At 36.0% G+C, this 18,416-nt stretch overlaps 3 protein-coding genes and 1 pseudogene across 4 annotated transcripts; 2 read left to right on the top strand and 2 right to left on the bottom strand.

The window, feature by feature from the left end:
* Window positions 1–1,825: 1,825 nt before the first annotated feature.
* On the top strand, window positions 1,826–9,214 carry LOC120160060 (THO complex subunit 4A-like). 2 transcript variants are annotated; one of them, XM_039170519.1, is made up of 6 exons: window positions 1,826–1,832; window positions 7,090–7,252; window positions 7,367–7,513; window positions 7,820–7,888; window positions 7,980–8,161; window positions 8,627–9,214. In XM_039170519.1, the coding sequence occupies exons 2-6, from the start codon at window positions 7,091–7,093 to the stop codon at window positions 8,790–8,792; spliced, it is 726 nt and encodes a 241-aa protein (XP_039026450.1). In that variant the 5' UTR covers window positions 1,826–1,832; window position 7,090; the 3' UTR covers window positions 8,793–9,214. The 2 variants fall into 2 exon arrangements, with proteins under 2 accessions (XP_039026450.1, XP_039026449.1); XM_039170518.1 differs by lacking the exon at window positions 1,826–1,832 and having other exon boundaries at window positions 6,937–7,252.
* On the top strand, window positions 4,151–4,637 carry LOC120159962 (ABC transporter F family member 5-like). The gene has a single exon (XM_039170445.1). The coding sequence runs from the start codon at window positions 4,151–4,153 to the stop codon at window positions 4,586–4,588; it is 438 nt and encodes a 145-aa protein (XP_039026376.1). The 3' UTR covers window positions 4,589–4,637.
* A 4,243-nt stretch (window positions 9,215–13,457) lies between the features above and the next one.
* LOC120160059 lies at window positions 13,458–17,231 on the bottom strand (annotated as a pseudogene).
* Window positions 17,232–17,651: 420 nt separating this feature from the next.
* Window positions 17,652–18,163, bottom strand: LOC120159989 (histone H4). The gene has a single exon (XM_039170461.1). The coding sequence runs from the start codon at window positions 18,128–18,130 to the stop codon at window positions 17,819–17,821; it is 312 nt and encodes a 103-aa protein (XP_039026392.1). The 5' UTR covers window positions 18,131–18,163; the 3' UTR covers window positions 17,652–17,818.
* Window positions 18,164–18,416: the final 253 nt, after the last annotated feature.

The following is an 18,416-nucleotide window of genomic DNA, read 5'->3' as shown; positions in this document are numbered from 1 at the left end:
CATGAAATTGAAATATTTTACCACTTGAAGTAAGGTTGATTGGTTAAGTCTTCCTTTCTTCAAGTTTTATTCCTTAGTGTGTTTTTGGGGCTCCAAAATAGCTTGACTTTGCTCACCATAGATGCAACACACCTACAATAGACAATTATGTACTTTTTGGTACCCAAATCTTTTTTGGTCCATTTATGTTAGTTTTGAACAATCTAGTCCCCTCAGGTATCCATGAAGATGGGATATCCAAAAAAAAATTATAGAAATGAGTCATTTAGGGATCCATATACTCCTAATCATTTTTCCGTTATAAAATTTGGGGGAATAAGTATGTCTATTGTAAAAGCCATTTTTGACAAAATTTGATTTGGAGCAATCTCCTCTTTCAAATTTACTTTTAATTTTTTTTCAAAATTAGCATTTTCTTTCTTAAGATTATCACCTTTAATGATCCTCGTGAACTTTGGAAAACAAGTTTTGCAAGTCTAAATTCTTTTTCTCAAAAACATTTAATTTTTCTTGTAAATCATTGACTTGGCTTTCAAGTTCACTATTAGTCTTAGAAAATGAGTCATTTTTTTATTTTCAACTTTCAATGAATATTTTTGTGTTTTGAGATCATGACTTCACATTCTAAAAATAATTCATCATAGGCATCTTGCAACTCATCATATGTATTTGAATTTGAATTAGATGGGTTAGATGATACCTTTGAATCTTCTTGGATGACCATGAAGCAAAGATTGGCTACTTCATTCTCTTCATCATCGGTGGAGTCTTCATCACTCCATGTAACCACAAAAGCCTTCTTCTTTGGCTTGCTTGATCCTTTCTTCTTTAAGTGGGGACAATCATACTCAAAGTGTCCTGATTTTTAATAATGGTAGCATATGATAGGATCATTCCCATTCTTCGATTCATACTTTCTTTCTTTTTTCTTTGGATGACATGAATCTCTTGAATTTCTTAAAGAGATTGGTCCTATCTTCATCTTCATCATCCACCTCTTCACTTGAATCTTGTTTGTGTTCATTGGAGGATTTGAGAAATGCCCAATTAGCTCATCGAGGGTGTACAACTCAAAATCCTTTACTTCTTCGATAGCGGTTGTTTTGCCTTCCCAAGATGTAGGCAATGAGGCAAGCTCTTTTCTCACTACTTCTTCATTGGATAGGCCTTCTCAAAGTTCTTCAAATCGTTAATTATTAAATTGAACCTATCGAATATTGTCTTTATCGGGCTTCATCTTGAAGTTCTCGTAATTGAGAAATGCGGATGCCAATCTTGGATTTCTTCACTTGGCTTGTTCCTTCATGAGCCATCACCAACTTGTCCCATATCTCCTTAACATTAGAGCATGAAGATACTCTACTATATTTGTCTGGCCCAAGTGCACAAAAGAGAATGTGCATGGCTTTAGCATTGAGTTAGGCGAGCTTCTTATCTTCATTGGTCCACTCCGACCGGTTTCTTGGAGGGTTGGGAGAATCGCCGATGATTGTATCCCAAACATCAAGATCGGTGGCTTGAATGAACAAACTCATCCTATTCTTTCAATATGAGTATTTTATACCATTGAAGTATGGAGGTCTTGAAATGGATTGGGAGTCTTCAACATTGTATGAGCCAAATTTGAAGCCATCTTTATCGATTGATAGAATAAGTTGATAGAGCTCTTCTAAGATATTCATAAGGTTGTTAAATCGTCGATTGTGACTCGCTCTTATACTAGTTGTTAGCTTTATCAATCAACTGAAATAGCCAAGAGGAGGGTGAATTGACCTTTAATAACTTTGTGGTGGAAGCTATCAAAAATTAAACTATTGTACAAAGAATTTAGAGTGGTTCGACTTTCTAAACCAAGGCTACATCCATTACCTTAGCATCCACACTAAGGCTTTATCAAATCCACTATATTTGCAAACCTTTAAGGACAATATGTAACCATACAAATACTATAAGGTTTATACCCCAAAACCTTGAATGCACACTCTCCGCTAAGAGTAATTACGAATTTAGCAAACAAAAGAGAAACCTCATAAAGGCAAATATGTTTGCACAAATTAAACACCAAAAATCACACTTGAGCAAATTTAACAATATGTCTCGCAAGTGTGTTACAAATGAATTTGACAATTTTTTTAAGTTAATAAAATATTTATGTTGAGAAAGAAATAAGAATTGTGAAAAAATAATTAGCTATATCTCCATCATCAACCTTGTATAAATCATTCCAATGCCTTGTAAGGATTCCATTAGACTTCCCAAGAGAAAATAAGCTAGCCTGCTCACATTGTGAAGATATCCAAGGTGATTTTCCTTTGTGCTTGACTTTCTTCGCAGGTATTGTTGCTGGTTCTGCTAGTGTGGGCCAATGAATGAGAGTTGTTTAACTATACAAGATTAGTGTTTTCTGATTCTCTTTATAGGTTTTTCTTTGTATTCAACACTTCAGAAGTCAAAGCATAAGTATACTTAACCAAGGGCTGGTTGATATCCAGGATCATATTCATATGTTTGTTTCATTTGCTGATTTTTCCATAGTTGCTTCATGCAGGAACAACTTTTGATTGGTTTGAAATGACTAGGGCCCATTTCCAAGTATAAGATTCATAGTATAAAAAAAACTTTTGGTTGGTTTGGAAAAAAATAACATGCAGTTTAAACGACTATATTGATGTTCCATCCTCCAGGACATTGCAGTGGTAAGTAATTCCGTTTTGTTTGATCGTGTTGCTCCATACATTGCAGTTTATCCAATCTACCACCACACTACTTTTAAACGACTAAGAGTCTATTTGGATCAAGGAATTTAACATTCCCAACAGGCATATTTGTTTACTGATGAAAGATACCCATGTTTGGTTGGGTATAATTCCCAAGTGAGGGTAATGTTATAATACCAATAGTAATTTTTGGGATTTTATTCCTGGGAATGTTATTCCCGTATGTATGTTAGGTTTTATTTTATTCCCGTCCTAAGGGCTAAAATACCCTTCTTCTCCAGCTTATTTCTGCGCGATATCTTATTCTCCACTCCCTTTCTTCTCCCCGCTAGCATATGTTTCTGGGTTCCTGCTCACTTGCCTCCCCAAATGCCTTAAATTTAGACCCTCTAAGATAACTTCCCAAGTTTCCACTCTCAGTGTTGAGACCTCCATCAAGGACCCTCAAAACGACATTGAATCATTGTTTTCATCCGACACTGTGGAAGAGATTGATCGGAAGCGTGGCAACAGGCAATCCAACACCGGTGCTTCGGGTATTTCCTCTAGTGTAAAGCTCGAAAACATTAGCAAGAGCTATAAAGGAGTAACGGTTTTGAAAGATGTGAGCTGGGAAGTGAAAAAATGCGAGAAAGTTGGATTGGTTGGAGTAAACGAAGCAGGGAAAACGACCCAAATGAGAATTATAGCTGGGCTAGAAGAACCCGATTCGGGGAACGTTATAAAGGCTAAGCCCCACATGAAAATTGCGTTCTTGAACTAGGAATTCGAGGTTTCGATGACTAGGACAGTGAGGGAGGAGTTTATGAGTTCCTTTAAAGAGGAAATGGATATTTCTGAGAGGTTAGAGAGGGTTCAAAAGGCGATATAAGGGACTACCAAGGATTTGGAGCTGATGGGAAGGCTTTTGGATGAGTTTGATTTGTTGCAAAGAAGAGCTCAGGCTGTTGATTTGGATGAGGTTGATGCTAAGGCTAGCAAGTTGATGTCGGAGCTCGGGTTTTCTCTTGAGGATTCGGATAGGTTGGTTGCCAGTTTTAGTAGCAGTTGGCAGATGAGGATGTCACTTGGAAAGATCTTGTTGCAGGTAAAATTATTAATTTGATATCATGATAGTTGCCTAGTTTAACCAAAGGTTTCTTTTTTGCTTTGTTAAATGAAGTAGGGGAAATGAATTTCTTGAGCCTAATTTGTAGAGGTTAAGAGGTATAGGAGTTCACTTCTAGAATTGCATAGGAGGTTGATTCGTTGATGGCTAACAAATATATTGTTTTTAAATGTATATTTTCATAGTAATAGTAATGTTCAAAACAACATTGTTTACTTTTGCATAAGTTATAGCTATGATTGGACTCGGGCTGCAAATTTTTACTATTAACAGGTTAACTTGTTATATATCTTTTGATGATGTGTAGGTTGTTAATACATGGGTCATGCGTACGATACATAGTAGAGTAAATTGGTATTCTAGTTATTTTGTTGATATAGATGTAAATTTGCAGGAACCTGATTTTTTTCTTTTGGACGAGCCTACAAGTCACCTTGACCTCGATATAATTGAGTGGCTTGAAGGGTATCTCAACAAGCAAGATGTTCCAATGGTCATTATATCCCACGATAGAGCTTTTCTAGATCAGCTGTGCACAAAGATTGTGGAGACTGATATGGGTGTTCCCAGGACATTTGAGGGTAATTATTCTCAGTATGTTGAGGCGAATGCATCATGGGTTGAATCTCAATATGCTGCGTGGGAGATGCAACAGAAGGAGATTGAGCAGACAAAAGATTTGATAAGCCGGTTAGGTGCTGGGGCAAATTCTGGTCGTGCTTCTTCTGCTGAAAAGGTACGATTGAGAAGGATTTATTCCTGAAATATATTCCATTTCATTTTCTAGGAATGCAAGCTGTCTGCTTTGGCCATTGTTGTATAAAGATGATAAGTTTTATGTTGTCATAACATTATCTGGTAAAGACTTGAAAATGTACGATTGATGGAATGAAATTATTCCCAGATTGCCAATCTTCTTGACTAACTGAAATCTTTCAAATGAGTGTCAGAACTTCTTCTTTCTTTGTCAAGTTTTATAATCACTTCTATCATATGGATTAGTTTTCTATTTTGGACCACAAATGATGCACAATTTGGATCACATGAGGATGTGTATTTTTCTTGACATGATCATGGCCGCTTGTATTAGCGACATTCAGGCGGCTTTCTTGCCAGGTTGGAAAATTTTTGATAATATTTTGTTTGCTCATTAACTTTTGCATTACATGAATTCGACACTTGGGATTCCTGCACTTCTGCTAATATGTTAGGAATACAACTGCTAGAGCTTTTAATATTGTTGCTTCTGCACTTGGGATTCTTGTACTTCTGCCATTTTTGAAAGTTGTGTCAGAGTAAGAAGTCATGGCAAGCTAGGCATACTGGGATCAAGATTGTTCAACAAATTGCTATTTTGATTGGTTGTGCGGTTCTTCCTCACTTAAAGTCCCTAGTCGAAATCATAGAACATGGGATTCAGTGTCCGATTCGGGCAAAGTAGTTCTTAGAGCTGGGTTTGATTTAGCTAGAGACCTCTTATCGGATGATGATTTCCGGGAAGTTTTGGTACCGATGATATTCTCTTCCTTTCGGTTAACGTCGGACCCATTCGACAATAAACCACCAGTTTTGGTACTGAAAAATTCGGGTTTCTGATTCTCAGGCTCAACAAAAACAGAGTTCTTGAATGGTGAGACAACTGACTGTGGGGAATCCATGATAGCACCAAGAAAATGAACCTGACAAAGCAAAAGAAAGCAACTTTTTGCATATCAAGTCATCCAAAAATAATAATAACTAGAAATCAAAACGATTCTATGAACAGAAAGCTTGATAACCAAATTAGAACCCAGCATCACCAAGTTTTCAAGCCCGAGTACATGAGAATTTGAAGTTAAAAGGCTTAACTAAGCTGGAACAAGCATGATTTTGCAAAACTTGCTATAAGGAGATTAACTTTCACACAGGCTGCTAAAGCTAAAACCTAACACATCCTACAATTAAGAAACCAAAACTTGCCAAAATCCAGTAGCCAAAGAAAAAAATGTGAGTTTTTTTATTAAGCTAGCAACTTAAAACCACCCACAACATGCAACAAAAACAAAAGCTGGAAGATAAAGTATTGGCTGCATTTTTTAAGGCCGTTGGTTTTATCATTACTTTGATAAAATATTAGCACAGATAATGATGAATGACGGTGAAATTTAAAATTATAGACAATATGATTTTTAGTGTTATATTTTCTTACTTATTTGAATTATGTTTTTATAATATAAATTCATGAGATAAATAATAATGATAAAGTATGCAGAATTAAATATAAATATAAAAGATAAATAAATAAATAAATTATTGTATATAGAAGATATAAAAAAAATATATCTTAGATAACAAAAATAATTTACATCTTTTTATTATTATGAATATCTATGAAGAATTTTCACAATGTAAACATTTAATTACATGATGTAAAATTTTAATATATTTTTACATAAATTATGTAAAATTTAATATTAATTAAAATTAAAATAATACATGATATATTTAAATACTCAAGTAATATATTATCAACAAATAGAATTTTTATATAAATAATTTTTATTTAAACATTTAGAATTTCACTTGTTAAAAAATATAGAACAAGGGTAATTTGGTAAAATATACATTCTAATAATATTTTAATCCTTCAATTAAACATTGTAATCTTCCATTCCTGCCAAACCAACCAAACACAGTAATGTAACATTCCCAGTAATCCTATTCTCTGATAATCTTTTATTCTCACTGATAATCTTTTATTCTCACTGATAATCTTACATTCCGTGAACCAAACGCACCCTAAGTTATAACCGGTTAGTGACAACGGCAAAAAAGAAAAAGAGAATGGCATCGCTCAGACTTGAACCGGAGACCTTCAAAGTGATTGAATGACGTGATAAACAAGTACACCACGACATTACATGGTTGCTTGTCGGCATTTGTGAATCACATTGTTTAATATTTATTGACTTTCAGGTTAGAAAAGTAAAACATTTGGCATTGCCCAGACTAGAACCGTAAACCTTTCGGCGTGTCAGACCAACGTGTTAATCAACTACACCACGATACTACATCGGAAAAAAATATAGCTTAGCTTAAATAAAATATAACTTAAACACAGGTTAATAGCTTTTCTTTTATGTTTTTGGATACAAATCGCTACTCTGTGTTTCTCTTTGGCGGAACCCTACCTCTGCTCCTTCCATCTCTGTGTCTCTGTTCTTACGTTTATCTTTCTAGAGTTTTTCTTTCTTCTTTGTTCTAACTGAAAAAAATATTTAAAAGAATGTCAAGTGCCTTAGAGATGTCTCTAGAAGACCTCATCAAGCGTAACCGTAAGTCCGGATCTGGTAATCCCCGCGGTCGAGGCCGTGGATCTGGAGCTGGACCCGTCCGTCGCTTTTCTAACCGAGGAGCTAACCGCTCGGCACCGTATCCCACCTCTATGGTACATAGCTAGGGTTTTGGATCTGATTATGCTTCTCTTTGTGTGTGTGTTTTTTTTCTTCTTAATTTCGTTTTGATCATTTTATATCAACTAAGTTCGTTTGATTTTGTTCAGGCGACGGATTCGTCGTGGCAGCATGATATGTATACTGACAAGGGAGCGGCGTTCCAAGGACAAGCCGGTCGGGCCTCCGCAATAGAAACTGGAACGAAGCTCTACATCTCTAATTTAGATTTTGGAGTTTCTAACGACGACATCAAAGTAATTTTTTATAATTGTTTTCTGCTATGTTCTTTAGTATTTAATGCATTATTTTTCTTTTTTGTTTCAATTTGTTATTACGTTACCGCGATATTGATTTGAATTTTATTTCTCCGTAATTAGGCCTCTTTTTTGGGGGGGGGGGGTGGCGAGTAGCTAAACTATTATTTAAATTTAAAATTTTCATGTATTTGAATGAAGTCTAACTATACTTCGCAACACATTCAATTTTTTAAGATGGATATTGTGTTGTTGTTATGGCCTTTTTTTTGGGGGATTTTTTCTAATGTTTGTGTTCATATATAGGAGTTATTTTCTGAGGTTGGTGACCTGAAACGCTATGCAATTCATTATGACTGGACCGGTAGATCGAAGGTATCTGATCGTGTTTGCTATTGATTGTTCCTTTTGTTGAAATTATTTGCATCACATTGTAATTTAGAAAGAAAAAAAAAACTCTTACCAGGGAACAGCAGAAGTTGTCTTCTCACGGAAAGCTGATGCTTTGGCTGCGGTCAAGAGATACAACAATGTTCAGCTTGATGGGAAGCCAATGAAAATTGAGATCGTGGGGACAAACATTGCCCCCCCTGCTGCACCTGTAGCTGTTAATTTTGCTTTTGGAAGTTCAAATGGAGCCCCTAGGGGGTACGAGTTTTTTATAATTTGCATGAAACTAACCTTGTTTATTCTTTATTTTAGATTCTGTCAATTCTTATGCTGTTTCTTTTGAGATGTTACATGCTGCTAAAAAAATTGCCTATACTTCCAGTTATCTTGGGTTTCTGAAAAATTCTAAAGCTGCATTTTATCTTTGATTCATTTGGGTAGAAGTTTAATCTTATGCATCCATTTATTTTAAAATTCTTGTTTTTGATTAACAATAGTCTGATAGCTTGAGAGAATTCATGGTTCTACATCTTGTTTCATGCAATAATTCATATTTGTAAGTCTGTTTGCTTTCATTGTATGGTGAATTTGGTACCAAAATTTTTGTTGGTGAATTTGTGTGGAATATTTGCTCCATTTTGTTTGTTCATGCTATTAATAAACCGTTTTCTAGTACTGATCAATTTAAGTAACTTATCTGATCTTGATGTTGTTATTTTACAGTGGCCGTGGCAGGGGTGGAGGATTTCGTAGGCAACGTGGTGCTGGTGGAGGCCGTGGCTTTGGAAGAGGCCGTGGACGTGGAAGGGGCCGTGGAGAAAAGGTTTCTGCTGAAGATCTTGATGCTGATCTAGAGAAGTATCATACTGAAGCAATGCAGACAAATTGAAGCAATGATCATCTTTTGGTTGGCTTCAAGTCTTTCCTACTATGGACATTATGTGCTTGATGCTAAACTATTTCCTATATCTCTACCAAAAGAACTCTTTAGAGGAACTAGTCATGGAGAGAACTATTAGTATCTTGAGTTTTATGAAGTTTGGGCTTTTACTGTTGATTGTTCCTTTGACTTGGGTATAAAGAATGTGGATTAGTGGAAAGCTATCATTCTGTAATCTGCAATTATGACATTGACTCATCCCACAAGTCAGGAATGAAAGAACTTTTTCTCTCGGTTTTCCATATGCAAAGGAAAATTTGGCTGCATCCTGTGGAAGGAGTAATCTCGCCGTTGCCCAAAGCTTGCATTGTCTTTTGGTTGCTCCTGCATTTTGGGACGAGGTAGACTGCAATCAAGGTAGATTCCTTTTATGTTCTCTTGTTTCCTTTTTTCAGAATCTGTCCTTTGAATTATGTGTGAAGCAATTGCTTTTCTTATTTAGACTTCACCCTATATATTGGTGCCAAGGGATACTATTCTTTCCCCTTTATCTATGTAGTCTCCTGATGTGACTTATCGTAGTCAATCATTGTTGAATCTCTCTGCTTCAGTTCAACCGTGGTGGAGAAAGGCTGTTGACGGATTTTGCATATAGGGCTTGGTTTCAAGTTGAAATGATAATAGAAATCTGTTGAAGTACACTAAGATTCTGAAGTTTTTCTTTCAGTCTCTATAGCAAGTGAATCAAGTATTAATCACTCCTGGGGCATGTGTATGCCTGCATTTCATTTTTGAGGTTCTGAGGAGGTCTAGAAGTTTGGATTGGGTGTTAAAATCTTGAAACCCATTAGTGAGTAGTTAGGGCGTGATATACTTTATGAAGAGCCAAGACTTAAATGGTGGGAATTTGCACGACCTTTTTTTTGTCATACAGCGAGCTGCTATGCTTATTGTTTGGGTCAAATGGCTTTAATTCAGCATGAGGAAGCACGTCTTCCTCTGAATCGATTTTAGGAAATTGAAAGCCACCAATGCTTTATATGGTTCTCATAGTTGGCATAACTCTATAAATCACGACTATGGAAGCTAGCTTCAACCTTTGGACAATGAAGTTAGTGAGTGCTGGTTTTCCTATTTACGGGTCTGCCTAGTTATTGGACCTAGTGGTCTCATCTACTCTCTGGTTGATATCTTTATATGAATTCTACCTATTTTAGTTTTATATGGACGAGAAAGTACTTTGTTACCATCTCAAGGACAATTCACTGTGTTAGTTTAAGAAGTGATGGTTCTTTCACTCCAGCAGTGTTCGGTCTGTCACCAATTTTAGTTTAAAACGGTGGAATGTTGAACTGATTTGTTCGTCATGTTATATGCTTATCTTTCCAATTTTGGATAAATATATGTTCGGTTTAATATTTTATTAATAGAAATCTAATTCGAAACAATATCATATTGGGCGTTTAATTCGGTGAATGAACTGGAGTTTAATGCTAAAGGTTACACCGAACTGGATACGATTTAATCTTTTGCGAATGTAAATTCATCGAGTTACTGCTCCCCGTTGTGTTCGACTTTATGCTACTGATACATTTCGCAGCCAAGTCTAAACTGGGTTCGGCCCCCTTCGATGTTATTAAATGTTCAAATGATAATTATGCCTGTTTATAAGCAAAATATACGCTGATATTTTTCATTCATAGCAGATGGCAACTAGCCCTAGCTAAATGTCCTATTGTCTTGGTTTTCTGAGCATTGGATTAGAGGGCCGAGGTTCCAACAGAACTGATCCTTCCTACTTGAGATCCAACCAACCCTACGCTAAAGGGCTGAACATTTATCGCGTAAGCTTAACGCCCGAGTCAATAGCCTGCCCATAAATTGCAATCAAACTAAAACTAAACTTTTTAGAAAACAACCTTCAAAATATTGTAATGTTCTATAAATGCCGTTTGACGCTTGGACTCTGGGTCAAAAAATTCAGTTATTTAAATTTAAAAAAAAAAACACTTTACATGAGGGCCAAGACTCTACCCCCTTATCTAAAAGGCCAAGAAAGTAAATTAAAAAGAAAAAAACTAAGAGAAACATACTTGACACATGTAATCATACAACCTATAGTTTTGCGTAACTTATTGAACTCATATTTGAAAATGTATTAAGCCGATTTGCGCTCTCTTAAGTTTTCCCCACCTAGAATAGATCAATACCAACAAAGAATAGAAAACAGCCTTTATGCAAGACACTATAAAGTTCCAACATGAAGATGGCCAATACCAGGGATATAACAGTCTAAAGAGCAAGCTTATTAGATGTCGAGGGTAACGTCCTACCTGCAAAACAACAATAGTAGCAATTATTAGATGTCGAGGTTCAGTTCTAATGCTGAAGTTTTAAACAAAATCTAATTCAGGATAGGAGGCATAAAAATTGAGATGGGGTTGAGGCGACAAAGAAACCACTCTGCCCCCATCGCCCTTGCTATCCCTATACTTGCTTTGTAAGCAGATGACTAACTAAAATTCAGAAGACCAATTTTCCAATGGAAGTATATTTACTTGTAAGAGTCCACTCTAAGCTTCTACGTGCATGTAAACACGATTAGCTTATGAATAATGCATCAGAGATTCAGAGCAACTTGGATGCAATGTGTGGATGGATTTTCAACTTGGAAATTCGTTAAAGAGCATTTATGGGTTTGTTAGTATTGACTCAATTAATGAGTCTAATTACAGTTCATTTATGTCTCGCGAAGATATTCATTCAAGTCCTGACAACCCCTATTTCAAAAGTCGAAAATCACTGCTTTGTTTGTTTTATTTCCGAAACGCTAGTCACTGTAAAGAGCAGTTCCAAAGGGTACTTGCGGGAAAAAGGAAATGTAAGGCATCCCAAACCACATGACGGACAGCCCTTGTAGGATACATTGGACCACCAGGTGAAGTAAAGCTATACAGACAGGTTTTGAGCCTTGTACTTGTAGCCATTCTCAGTTCCATGCCTGCAGGAAGTAAAAATTAAGGTTATATTTGAATAGTCAAAAGCCCCATGATCTTAGAAGAAGTTGATGGTAATAAATCATACCTCGGAGAACCTTAATCTGCGAAAGATAATGCAGTAGGACCGGCTCCACCTTTAATTTTTGAAGCTGGCAAAAGAAAATTTTCCGGAAAGTGAATATGTTGGTCCTTCCAACCTTGGTTTTTAAAGGTACAAGGCGTACCTAAGCGCAAAAGGTCCCTAGAACCTAGGCGCTTGCGTGTGCCTTTTGCATGCGAGGCACACTGGTTGTATTATATATAATGAATAATTTTAATTTCAAAGTAAATTAATGAAATCTCTTATTATTTTATTTAAAAATTATATAAATTCTGATTTAGTTAATATTTTATATCTTTTCTTATTATAAATAATAAATTATAATGATTCGTTTTTAAAGTTAATATAAGTACGAGTATATTAATAAAAGGTCAAAAAAATTAGTGTAAACAAATTTGTTTTGAAATAAGAAAAGAGTTGGGAAAGTTTTGATGTGGTGTTGTCCACACAAATTAACAAAGAATAAAAAACAGTGGGAGACACTTATCCTAAGGTGAGGGGAGTCAGGGACATGCGGTGACACTATCTATTTATATTTTAATTACATTTTTAATATTAGTTTATTTTTAGGCTATCTTTATTATATTAGAATATAACAATAACAACAAAAACTGAAGGGACAGACGGTGGCACTATCTTATTTACTATATCAATCTATTATTTTATAGATTAGTTTTATCTTATTATTATAAGAGCAAAAGAACTACTTGGTCTGTGGTGGCTACTGTGATGGCTGGTGAAGAAGAAAATCACAGTGGTGAAGAAGAGAGACGTGCGATAGAGATAGGATATTAGGAATTATGTTTGGTGATTGTATTGTATCGTTAATGGAATATTTTAAGTTGGGTTTTTAATATTAAAATATAATAATTTATTAAAATAGTAAAAATGAAAGGCGCAAAGGCGCCCGACGTCTAAAGCCCGAAGGCGTGCGCCTCTTGTATCTCGCCTCGCCTCGCCTCAACCCAAGGGGCGCCATCTTCAGTGCCGGGCTGAACCTTGTATCTAGGAGAGCTCGAAGCGCGCCTTTTAAAACCAAGGCTACGACAGTCGGTGAAGAAGAAAATCACGGTGGTGGAGAAGAGAGACGTGCGATAGAGAAATGATATTAGGAATTATGTTTGATGATTGTATCGTATCGTTACTTGATACTTTTTTTCCTTTTTATTGATATGCTTGGTAGAAAGATGTAAAGATTAAATCATATATATTATTTTATATTTATTGTTTGATAAAGTTGAAAAATATAAGGAAAATGTTTTTTAAAATTACATATTTTTAAGTTAATTTATATTTTTTTTTATCATTTTCATGAATTAAAATAATTTAGTTTTACACATGATGATAAAAAAGTGGTCAGTTCTCTCATTTATTTTAGTTTTTTTTTCTCAAATACATTCGAGAAATTCATTTTTCCTATTTATACCTTTCATCCTTCTGTTTTTCTCAAATAAACATTTTCCCATTTTAGTAGTATTTACACAAATGTGATTGTAAAGTCGTTTTACCTTTATTTCATCTGCATTGAGGATTGCATTATGGGATGCAAAACTTCAATGTTTATGTTCAGTATTACAAAGGTTCATAGGCTTAACTCATAAAGTATAATACAATCCGGAATTTACAGTTGAAACTGAAGTGTGCCATAAAGACACAATAAACGATGGCAACCCTTCCTCCAGCAAACCAGCCACAGCCGGCCATGGATGAGCATGCTCTACATCAGATTAGAGAAAATCTTCGGAATATTCTGTCCATCTCTACCACAAATAAAGTGCACACACATTTGAACTAGCACATGCTCGACAATGGTTACTAAATGAAGGTTCGTTTCAGAATATAAAGACAGAATGGGAGGCCAGGCGAGTCAGGCCACAGGCAGATCATTAGCGGTGGCACTCACCAACCCATCAGCATTCTTCTGACTCTATCGACAATCTGATTTCTAGCTGACATACTTGATAATTGGAATCCACATTTCTCATCCAAAAGAAATCTGTAGACTTCCCATTCATGGTCTGAACTCGAATGTCTTCCGATTTCAGCCTAAAACCCGAAAAATCAAATGGTTAATGAAAGTTAAAGCAATTGTTTGGCTGCTGTCCAGGAAAAAATGATTCAACTAGGAAATGATTGGGTGAATGAACTAAAAGTCTTCTTACCTTAATATCTCTAGCTCAAAACTGCAAACCACGCTACCATAATTGTATTGAACAATGAAAACATAAACTAAACCGTCTAGATTGATATACCAAGCATTGCATCATTGTTATCTTTATGTTATGTGTTATGACCCAAAGGCAACCTATGCTAACGCAACACATACAACAACCATGGCTAAGTCAGCAGTAGGTGCTGGGTAAGAGTACATGTGAGAGGAGGCATGAATATTGTGACAATCTGTTATCCTCTCTTCTTTTCTAAATCTCCTCTAATCTTCCTTCTTATTTCTCTTCCTATCTTCTTTACATCTTCTTTACTGCTGTATTTTCTTGTTCTTCAATGAAAATCCAGTTTGAGTATTTCAATTCATATTAGCGAGTTCTTGAATTCATAACATTATGTCTTAGCAACTTTGCAAAAGCTACAATCTATTGATAGGCTTCAAACCACTTTTATTTTAACAACACTTACAGAGAATATGCAAATTCCAAGAGCCTTTAGAGCTAGTGTAACATCATAGAAAACCCGTGGTCTTCCCTTCCCAGCTAACTCAACTGGATTAGCAACCAGAAGTTCTGTATCTGGCCCCCGGTTACCAATGACGACATGCAATGGGTGAAGCATTTCCACCTTCAAGTGAGCATAATCCATTTTGCATCTCAGGGTCCACAAATTTCTTGCCATCTTTTTGCTGAATGAAGAGGTATAAATCACGATAATTGGAATTTGGTGAGAACAGACCATAAGCTATCTGGAAAGAAAAACAAATAGCATTAATCAACAAAGTTGAAAATTTATCCAAAAGAAAAAAAAAGAACCGGCCATGCTTTTCAAACATTAACAGTTTTACCTTGATATTGCGGTCTTTCAAAGTTCTCAAGATGTCGTAGAAAAGGCCTTTGTGTTCAACACAACTTATTTGAAGCAATGTATGAGCTGGGCTCAATGAATTGTCTACAACCACATTAGCTTTCTTCAATCTCGTCATATCAGAACTAAGAGCTTGCAAAAGAGACTCTTTATCAGATAGCTCAAAACGAAATAACTCTTCTGCTACAGAAGGAGAAAGAGATGAGATAGCATGATGATATTCATACTCTGGACCTGCCAACTTGAGTTCACAACTGACACATGATTCACCCAACACAGCATCTAATTGTTTATGCAAGTCATTTTGTCGTTCTTTGGTGTGTAAAAGCTCCCTGGCAATGATGAAACACAATTAAGATTAATAAACATATTGTTCAATACTTAATTCCTTCGGCACTTGGTTATTATTAGTACAATTACAAAATTTCCAAAGAACTGGTCCAAAAGTTCTAAGCTGCCCAAATCTACAAATAACAGCTCAATCATCAATAGAGCACATACCATGTTATTTTCACTCTTCGATGAAGAGGTACTCTGAAAAGAACTATAAGTAAGATTAACAATACAGGTACCAAGAAAAAAAGGTGTTCAGGTTATTTCCCATGACACGTAGATGGCAACAGATAGAAAGACAATATATAGAATAGACCAAGGTCTTTAGATAGAAAAACAAAATATAAAGAAACAAAGGCCTAAAGAAAAATAAAACACGATGATGAAGACGAAATAAAACCACAAACTACATGAAAAGACAATTATTTTATTTTCATTACAAGTGGACCACTTGATAATTGATTAAGTGATCCAAAAGTATTGACCTTCAGCACAACATTTAAATGCTAGAGCCTAAATACGTCAACATATCAAACAGTGATAAAGAGCTGAAATTTCTTAAAGAAAAGCTCATAAGCTACATGAAACTGCTATTACACTAGTGAATATATCTAAAAAGAAGAAGCAAAAAAGCAGTGCATCCATCTCAAAGAAAGAAAAGAAAATCTTACATGTTATCGGTTATAAAGAAGAGGTCGAGGACTCTGCCATCTGGGGTTGTTGTAACTTTCACCTTTAGAATTGCAAGCTCAAGCACGGTGAGAACCTGTGTGACATCTAATACAAGATCCTAACCACATTAGATTTGACTATGGAAAGCACACCAAACCAGAAAGAACACACACCCGCAATAATCAGGGCCGTAAAGGAATTAATCTCAAATGAGCTTTTAGTCAATGTATAAACCACCTTATAAACAAAATCCTTAACAATTATGAATGGAAAACACTTTATTTGTAACTGTTTCATTTCTAAAATTTCTTCCACAATAATTTGTTTAGAATCCAAATCCATTCTCAAGATATTTGCTAAAGGCTAATTTTACAACCTAACATAAGGAACATTTAATTGGAATCATGATTACCGTGTAGCAATCCTTTCCGATCAAGGCAAAAGAACTTCAAGAAGTAAACCGGAGAAGCCGCAGAGTGCGAAGGTTGATCATTCAAGTAAAATGTCACAGAACAAGGACATAAGGATTGAAGCCGGCTCTTCAAACTTGGCCACCTTATAAAATGTGAACTCGAATGAGGTACCACCCAAAATATCAAAAAGCACCAATCCCATCGGTTGAAACATCTACGACCAGAAAACATTGACCGTTAAAGCATAGCTAAGCTAATCTAGAAAATACCTGGTTTCAGCTCATATCAAAGTTCCAGAACAAAACTAGTAAAATAGAATTCATAATTTCGGGTAATGAAAATTTAGCCATACAAATCCAATAATTACAAATACGAAAAAGGGATCAAAGAATTCACCTCCTTTGGTGATGTATAGAACGAAATCAAGGATTATATGGCAAATATCGCATCCTAGGCCATGCTTATCTGGACAATTAACGGTAATTACATGAGGCTCTCCCGGCTTCTTTCCATTCTGGATCAAAACGGCGTCGTCGCTCGACACTCCCATACCGGCAACGGTAAGCAACCAGTAACAATGCCGGAACTCGATTCGCAAAGCTGAAGAGTGTCTTCCGTACTTTTCTACTAAAATCGGGTAAGCGGTTTTTCTCTGGTTCTGAAGGATAAGGACAACGAAATTCGAGGTGTTGGTCGTATTTGGAGGGGCAAACTCCGCGTCGAGAAAAGCGTGGGAAGCTTCAAAGGCACGTGGCTGTGCTATGGTAATGTTCAAACGGGATCGTCCGATCGAAGAAAAAGCGACGGGCATGGGTGATTATACATCTGTTGCATGTACGTAGAACCTCTATCGTCTTCCAGTAAAAATGTTACTGTCAAGATATTCAATTTTGACAAGGAAAATTCTGAAGTCGGTAACTGAAATTAGCAAATCAGCTATAAGAAATTCTACTTGGACAGCTGTACTTCGTTAATGGAACGACAAGACCCAATGCGCCATATCCTCAACTAATCTCATTTTATTATTTCACCGTCATTGACAAAGTGAAGAAAAAATCTAGAAGCACCAAACATAGAAGTAATGGCCAACTACAACCACCTAATTGACAAGCCCAAATGGCGAATCGACAGCGATGATTAAGTTATTTTACTTTAAAAAATATTTTTTAATCAGAGGAGTTGGTGGTACAGAGCTCAGCCATTACCAACCAAGTTATAGATCCATAGAACGGCTTGTGAAATTAACGACTGAAATACAATACGAAAAAATTATTCCCTCGAAACAGCAAACACGAACAAAACTGTATAGATGCAAAACTTTGATGAACTAATTCCTTTGATGATATTGAAAACATCAAATATTGCAGGAGCATCAACAACGATCCGATACAATTACATAAAAGCAAAGATCTATAGCCAATATCCATGATTCGACAACACAAGCTTAATATTTCAAAGCTACATCAAACATGAAGATTGCTTTACTTAACCTCCAAATCCATAGAGGGTCCTGCCTTGCCTTTTCAAGGCATAAACAACATCCATGGCTGTGACAGTCTTCCTTCTTGCGTGCTCAGTGTAGGTCACCGCATCACGAATCACGTTCTCTAAGAAGATCTTCAATACCCCTCTGGTCTCTTCATAGATCAAGCCGCTGATTCTTTTGACTCCACCTCTGCGAGCCAAACGGCGAATCGCAGGCTTTGTAATACCCTGGATGTTATCCCTTAGGACCTTCCTGTGCCTCTTGGCTCCTCCCTTTCCAAGACCCTTACCTCCCTTTCCCCTTCCTGACATTGTATTTGAAAGCTTTGGAAAATCTAGTAAAACTATTTAAGTTCTAAGAATGAGAAACAGGAATGAAATGCAAGTGAGAAGGTAATAAGATTGTGATGTTATTTATAGATCGAATTATAGGTGCCTTGGTTTTTTAAAAAGTTTGGCGGGAATCAATCTGAGTCGCACGATTAAAATGCTTATGGACGTATAGAAGTGTCGATCCACGTGAAAATAATGAGCAGAATGCATACCGTCGATGGTTATCAGGAGTACAATGTTTATGCCCTGACTCTGTGAGATTGGA

Source organism: Hibiscus syriacus, unplaced genomic scaffold, assembly GCF_006381635.1.
Source record: "Hibiscus syriacus cultivar Baekdansim isolate YM2019G1 unplaced genomic scaffold, ASM638163v2 tig00111388_pilon, whole genome shotgun sequence".
NCBI classification, from domain to species: domain Eukaryota; kingdom Viridiplantae; phylum Streptophyta; class Magnoliopsida; order Malvales; family Malvaceae; genus Hibiscus; species Hibiscus syriacus.
The sequence above is the reverse complement of the archived record's forward strand: the minus strand, read 5'-3'. Positions and strand labels throughout refer to the sequence as shown.